At 40.0% G+C, this 7,571-nt stretch overlaps 1 protein-coding gene across 1 annotated transcript; it reads right to left on the reverse strand.

Annotated features, from left to right (window-relative positions):
• Positions 1–745: 745 nt before the first annotated feature.
• On the reverse strand, positions 746–6,726 carry LOC104451739 (wall-associated receptor kinase 3). The gene is made up of 3 exons (XM_039315334.1): positions 5,777–6,726; positions 4,260–4,409; positions 746–2,128 (listed from the first exon to the last, which is right to left on the reverse strand). The coding sequence occupies exons 1-3, from the start codon at positions 6,663–6,665 to the stop codon at positions 969–971; spliced, it is 2,199 nt and encodes a 732-aa protein (XP_039171268.1). The 5' UTR covers positions 6,666–6,726; the 3' UTR covers positions 746–968.
• Positions 6,727–7,571: the final 845 nt, after the last annotated feature.

A 7,571-nucleotide genomic window follows, 5' to 3' on the forward strand; every position in this document is an offset into this window, starting at 1 on the left:
TAGTTATTTATATAGCCTTTTTAGAACCAAAAAGTAAAAATAAAAAATTCTATCGCCTTTAATATAGGTTGTATATTCCTTGCTAGCTAGTGTTTTTCATCGCGGTTTATCAATACCAAACTTACAAAGCAGTTACGTTCTTTCGTCCTAAAAATAAAACGAGTTTATTCTAATATAAAGTTATTATCAAGTAAATTCCCTAGTACTTGTTTATTTATCTTGTGATCCTCTCATATAGGTTTGGATGAGAACATTTTGTTCTTGTTGAATTGACTAATATAGTGTTTTCCATCCCTTTATCATATTTATAAGTAATCATGTCAAGGTTTGAAGATGCGGTTCCCACTTTCACTCCGATTTAACATTAAAGTGATTAAATGAACTAAAAAATAAAGAGAAAGTAAAGCAAATTGAGATTTTATTTTTGTTTTGCCATCGCATCAAATTAAGATCATATTACGAAAAAAAAAAGAAAAATGGAAAAAAGATACTTTTTCAGGCCTATTAGAATCCTTTTGGCCAACAATTTTGTTATCTTTGCACGGGAATGAAAATTATATTAAGATTAATTGCAACTTAATTAGGGAAAAGTAAAGACTGAAAGTGAATAGAGATTCTTATTTGTCATAAAAGTGAACTGGGTTTATAATAATAAAAAGGAAGGAGATAAAAAGCAGTGAGTAGATTATTTTTGTGACCTATTATTATCATATGTAAGGAACAAAAAGACAACGAAGAAAAGATAAAGGGAAAGAGAGGTTATAATAATGTCAAAATGACCATATGTCGGCCTTCTAAAAGCTTGCCTCAGTGCACTACGATATTAGATTGCCACAATTAAACTTGCACAAATGCTTCCACAACTTTAAGCAAAATAAATGGCAAATGTAACATATATATAGAATACACAATCAACCCTAGAAGTCCTTATGGACAATTCATAGACACGTCATTATAGTAACAAAGGATTAGATGCTGGAACCTGCAGAATAGAAAAGAGAGCTCGTCGTCCCATGTTGGCTCATCCCGGAAGTAGTTGAAATTGCATGGGAGTAGAGGTTTTCTTCATCCACCATGCTTTCGGTCTCTTCATTGTTTTCTTCAATTGTTGAGCTGTCAAACTCGCGGTTAATCTTGGCGAGTTGCTCGGCCACTTCCCTCATTGCCGGCCTCCTCGCACCGCTTGGGTCCAAGCACTTCGCTGCAACCTCAGCAACCATTCCTGCTCTCTCCATTTCATCTTCAGTAGCGACGTCGAAGCTTATGACTTCAGAGAGTGTCTTATCCTTCACGGAAGAGATGAAATAATGGATAATATTGATTGACTCTTCAGACTTTGTAATAAAACTTGTAGGCTTCTTTCCGGTGAGCAACTCCACAAGGACAACTCCAAAGCTATATACATCACTTTTAATTGTTAGTATACCGGTGGTTAAATATTCTGGATCGATGTAGCCCAATGTGCCTTGTATTTCATTATTAACAACATGACTACACTCTGGTGATATAAGTACTGAAGTTCCAAAATCAGAAACTTTTACAGAGTAATTTTGATCCAGAAGAATGTTTACTGACTTGATGTCTCCGTGAATGATTGGGGGTTCTGCACAGGAATGCATATACTCTAGTGCAAGAGCAACTTCGGCGGCTATTCTAAGCCGGTTTTTCCATGATTCTAGGATGGTCGACGCATTTTGATGGATGTGTTGGAATAGGGTACCATTCGAAATGTACTCATAAACTAGCAAGGGTATTCTAGTCTCCAAACATATGCCATGGAGCTTCACCACATTTTTGTGGTTTATTTGCATCACAATTTGCAATTCATGTTGGAAATCCCCCTTGAGTAGAGACTTGTGCACATCTTTAGGCTTCTTGACCGCAACCACGATGTCCCCTACTATTCTAGCTTTATAGACTGAACCGAAACCGCCCTCACCAAGCTTATTGCTATCAGCATAATTGTTGGTTGACTTTGCCAGCTCAGCCTCTGTAAAGATTTGAACTCTTTGGTGTTTCAAGAGCTCTCCTCTATTTCGATTGAAGTTTTTGTTTTTGATTCTCCTCCTTTGCCACTTGGCAAAGAGTAAAGTACCAACAGCCATGAAGAACAAGGCCCCAATAATTGCTGCCATAGTATACATTTCACTAGATTAGTGATTCGAGCATGTAATCCTTATTCGCTCCATAGAGTTCATAAAAGAAATTAATTTCAAATGGATTACCCATTTAATCTGTTATTACATAATCCACGTCCATTACCATCTATGTGGATGATTGCTCCATCTTTCGAATTCAACTACCCAAGTTAACGGTGATAAAAAATGGTTTCTGTAACTAGTGACTACACATTATGTATCATGTAACAATCCTTATGTGAGTCCTTATCTAAAATTTAATGTACATCATTACAAAACTGAAAAAGTAATCAATTGAACTCAGTTCAAGTACATATTACTAGCGTCTTCTATTACTCCTCCCAATGTCTTGATTATAATGAAGAAGGTTTGTAATAAAGAAAAAAGAATGAGGAAGAATTCACCTCCAATAAATGGTATGAAAACTCAGTCAAATCTTTTAATGCTTACGTTCGAACATAGATATTGCTCAAGTTTGTATCTAGTTTATATATATTATGCCAATTAAAAAAATATTATTGAAGGATATATATACTCTAGCTAGTGATGAAAGAAAACACAACCATTTTCATTTTCATATTAATTATGTCTCTAAAACTAATTTTAACTACCTTGAAATGAAAAATTGCCCCGCCGCCTCCCCATGCCCTGTGTGGGGACACCCCCATGGAATTAATTTCTCTAAGATGGGCGTCAAATATTTTTCTTATACGAATAAGAATGAATGGTTTCAGGACTGGATTTCATACAAAATGAGTGGGCTCATGGGCCTTTTTATAAAGCTGAACGAGCTCCAATCTTCAAATATTAGTCAACCTGGGATAATGTGAAGGTGAAATATATAGAAAACAATTGTGCCACATTGCTTACCTGAAGGCCTTTTCAAACTTGCATCTTCTTTAAAAGCAAGACTTGTTCGGACCAAAAAAAAAATAAGAAAAGGAAGCAAGACTTGTAAGGAGAAGTGATTATCCTTCGGATCCTTATCATCATCATCAGAAATAAAGAAATATATTTTTTCTTAAAAGTGGAGACGGAGACGCGGCAGTGTTAATGCTATCCTGGTCAGTGATTCCTCATGCCTCGTGCCCATCCCAACAGACCCCGCTGCCCTAAGGCTTTTAGGTATGGATCCATTCCTTTTTTGTAGCTTATTATCCAAATTTGACATTTAATTATGTATATGCTTAACTTCAATACCTTAAATATGTAAGATAAATGAGAAAATGTAATACCCCAGAAAAACTAATACTTCCACGGTTAAATCTCAATTAAACTGTTACCATGTATCGTTATACCGTAGTTTGCCGACCTAATCTCAAATTGGACAAGCAGCGCAAGTGGGATCTGTCACGTGTCCAATAGCTACACTTCTGTTTATTCTAAAAATCTCTATTTGTCTGTTTCTACTATTTTACATTTTTTCTTTAATTTTTTTTTTCTGTTTCTCTCCTAAAATCTCTTTAATTAGATAATCAATTGAAGATCTTGTGAACCATTCACGGGATAATACCTAAGGGGAACACTTTTTACCCAAATCCAAACTCAACCCTGAAGAATAATTACTGTAAAAGGATTTGGGACAAGGAAAAACAAAAGCGCCAATCCAATTCAAGGGTGTGATCGATGAAGGTGAGTTGAGTTTCTTGAATTCCGAAAATCCAACTGAGTTTCACCGATTTTGAAGGTCATCCTTATGCGCAAGTTCACCAAGCAATGGTGTTTGGCCTTCGTGTCCCTCTAGTGCTTAGGAGCCATTATTACTTCAGCAATTTACATGATGTTATAAAAAAGAAATTCTCGTTGTTTATACCATTATTAGGGGTTTTTTCCTCTTGAAATCAGAAGCTCTAGTGTATCCTCCCACGAGTGTAGTTTCAGACAAAAGGAAAAAGAAGGTACAAGAAAAACAAAAGAAAGACGTAGTGGGCGCCAGCGTGGGACTGACTAGGGACACGCGGCAGGCTATAGCTCAATGCTTTACTGGGTATTTATTTCACCGACTAAGTATGGTATAATAATAATCCCTAAGGCATACGTCAAACCTACAGCAAAATCAATTATGAACCCTCTAGTGAATGATGATAGGATATATATATATATATATATATATCGAATTACCTGAAACAACTATGACCCAAGGAGAAATTTGGCAAGGGACTCTAGCGTTGCCCTGCATTCCAAACCGGCACCGGCATGCGTAGCTCCCGAGCGTATTCTTGCACTTTCCACGACATGGGTATTTTTTTGGGTCCTTGCACTCATCAATGTCTACATCATGCAGGAAAGAAATTGAACCATTATCTCAGTTAACGGCGAAAACAAATTGAACAAGTCTGTGCATGGATTTATTAGACGGATAACGTTATCCCATTTAGCTTTCGGTTATATACTGTGACATGTGTCCACTCTCTCTCAGGATATCTTTTCTTTCTCTGCTCTATCTCTCTCCACGCCGAATCCGAGCTCAACAATGGCATTGTTCTTTGCCATTGGTGGAGATTGATGTTGCCTATATACGGGACCCATTGAGGGCACACGAGTTAGGAAAGGATCTGGCATACAGAACTTGCAGAAATCGAGCTTTTGCGAAAATGCATGAATCCTACGTTGCAAGAGCCAAGCAAGGGGTTGTATATGGTCACTGGGGACGATGACTAAGCCTAGGAAGGAGGAGGTTGATCTTTACATACATATAATAAATTATAAATAAGAGCTATTATTCTATAAGTGAGGTGGATGTGCTCATATGCATATTTAAATACAATGGACACGCTAGATCTAACCTTTTAAATGCATCATAGTATGCATACCACGTTCAATATATGTGTACATAGGAGAGGAGGCACAAAGGTTTGAGAGAAGGCAAAATTGTCTCTATAACATGGGAATAGAGTTGCTAGAAATGTTGACGATGATGTTGGCAGGGTGGGCCGGCAATGTCTTCACTTATTATATTTGCGTTGTTGGGGAAGGAGAGAGCAGAGAGCATCCATGAGAGAGGGGGAGAGAGGAGGAGGGTGGTGGAGAGACACTTTAAAAGTTTCTGACGGAAGGATGACATACGTCATTCATTAAATGGACTATTGCAAATCTGAGATGGTATAACTTGTGTACCTAATATTTTCTCCCGCTTCCCCACCACCACGCGCCATTGCCACGTCCCTTTATATGAAATGTTGCTGCAGTTTTTGTCTTCTCCGTTAATGGAAGAGACTAGCGAGCAAATCTCATCTCCTTCATTGCGGAGGAGACGTTCGTGGGGGACTTGTCAATGCTGAGATAAGGTACAAGACAGACTCGTGGATGGAGAGAAAGAGAGAGAGAGAGAGAGAGAGAGAGAGGGGCGTGGGGATCCGACGCGCATGAAGGCGGAAGCTAGGCTTGCCTAAGGTGGTGGGGGAATCATGTGGCGGCAGCAATGTCGTGAGGTGCAAGCCAGAGAGTGGAGGTAGAGATTGAGGAGAGAAAGGGTGGCACAAATCAAACGGCGCCTCATCAAATAGGTATACTTGATGGAAACAATGCATAGATGCCGTACTCCCCTATTTAGCTCTTGCATGGTGATTAATTAATTAATTAGTTATCCACACAGTTTGTTTGAAGGCGACAGTACATGAGTCTTATATGTAAATTACCTTGACACCCCTTTAAGCGATCATAGGGATTCCCCTCGTACCCATCGTTGCAAGCGCAGCGATAACCCTGTTCATTCCCGAAGTCCTTACATTTCGCGAAGCGACCACAGGCATAGCTCGACTTGTTCCGCTGGGTCATGTTGCATCTCGATTTGATCATCCAGTCTAGAACAAGGCGCGGGGTGTTGCCCACATCCTCAAACCTCGGAGGAGTCCAGTTTGAGATATTGAATGACCTGTTGTCCGCCACGAAGGCCCGTGCACAGTGGCCGACTTGGAAGGGCGACGCGTTTCGGTTGAGGGAGGAGATGCTAATGTTGAGCGTCAACCCCCTTGGGATGGATGCTTGACAGCAACCTTGACCGGAGCAAGTGGTCATGTTGGCGTCGGTGTTGCCGCAGTAGGAGACGCACCCGTTCCCGAACGTCCCTGCTGTGTTGGCCACGACCGCCATGGTGTCGCAGCCGATGACAGTGAGTTTGTTCAGGGTTTCCGAGACGATGACAGTGAGTTTGTTCAGGGTTTCCGAGAATCTGTACCGAGTATGTGGAAACAGATCGATGACCACAGGACTGCTTTTTTTTGCTGGCTTGCCATTCTGATCGTAGCACTGGTATGCTCCGTATGCTTCGGGGAGGCTGACGACCATGGTCGAGTCCCTGGTCGAGATATCGTGGATGATAAGATTCCCCAACTGTAGTCGAAAACCGCTCCCTTCGAAGTTGGCGCAACTGAGCAAAAAATCTGGGGACCTCGCACAATTGATTCGGATCCCGAATGGATAAGGTACGGTCACGTCCCCACACTGGCGTTCGCACATGGCGGCAGCTCCGTCTTGTCGAAACCACCAGGCCACAGCCACCGTTAGAAGCCAATGCACTACCTTCATTCCGAAAACACTCTCTGAAACTCTCTCTCACGTAATTTTTATCTGTTTTGGGACCTTTGTGCTTCTGTCCGTGTTTATAGAGTGGAAGCCTTTCTCTCCAACCCATTATATACAACAATGGAGGGCAGAAGGGCAAATTGTGTCAATAGAACAAATTGGAGGGACCCGATTGCATATATCAACAAATGCAAGAAAGAATTGAAAAAAAAAATGTACAAAGGTTTTACATAAAGGGTAATGCGCCCTTAATCCTTGTCCTAGTGAGAGGGATGGTCACAATCTATGAAAATGAATACATGATGGTGATTTTGAGGCTGCTTAGCAAACTTTGCTCTTTCTTGTATCCCAGAAAAGACAAGTACACATAGCAATGAGAAATGCGGGAAAATTATCAAGACTATTCTAAATTTATTGTACTTATGTTAATTCAGTCCTAAACATTTCAATTATGTTAATTTAGTTCTATACCTTTTGATAATTTGCCAATGTAGTTCTTCCAATCATATCGAAAAGTGTTGACATGGTGGCCTAGTCAACACTAACTGTGCTACATGACGTTGCCAGTGCTAATGTGGACAAATTTTTAAAATTTTTAAGATTTTTCATTTTTTATTCTTAACTTTTCTATTTTTTCTTCCCTTTTCGTTGATGGCTGGAGACTAGTCACAGGCAAAGGTTGGAGAGGGCTTGGTGAGGGTTGCCTGCATTGGCAACCGATGAGGGTTGCCTCCCCCGCGGTTGGCAAGGGCTTGCATGACTTTGCCCAGTGATTTGTGAGGGTCATCGGGCCTTCACTAGCCCTAGCCGGCAAGAATAAAGAAAAAGAAAAGAAAAGAAAAAGTAACAAAATTCAATTTTTTTGAAAAATTGCAAAAATTGTCTATATTAGCATTGGCGGTGCCATGT

Source organism: Eucalyptus grandis, chromosome 6, assembly GCF_016545825.1.
Source record: "Eucalyptus grandis isolate ANBG69807.140 chromosome 6, ASM1654582v1, whole genome shotgun sequence".
NCBI classification, from domain to species: domain Eukaryota; kingdom Viridiplantae; phylum Streptophyta; class Magnoliopsida; order Myrtales; family Myrtaceae; genus Eucalyptus; species Eucalyptus grandis.

What these genes read in the sequence shown, in the direction of transcription:
- LOC104451739 (XM_039315334.1), bottom strand. Translation starts at nt 6,665, where the DNA reads ATGAAGGTAGTGCATTGGCTTCTAACGGTGGCTGTGGCCTGGTGGTTT. An exon ending in TCGCTTAAAGGGGTGTCAAG is followed by an intron (nt 4,410 to 5,776) that starts GTAATTTACATA and finishes TGCATGATGTAG; the next exon opens with ACATTGATGAGTGCAAGGAC. An exon ending in TTGGGTCATAGTTGTTTCAG is followed by an intron (nt 2,129 to 4,259) that starts GTAATTCGATAT and finishes ATACTATGGCAG; the next exon opens with CAATTATTGGGGCCTTGTTC.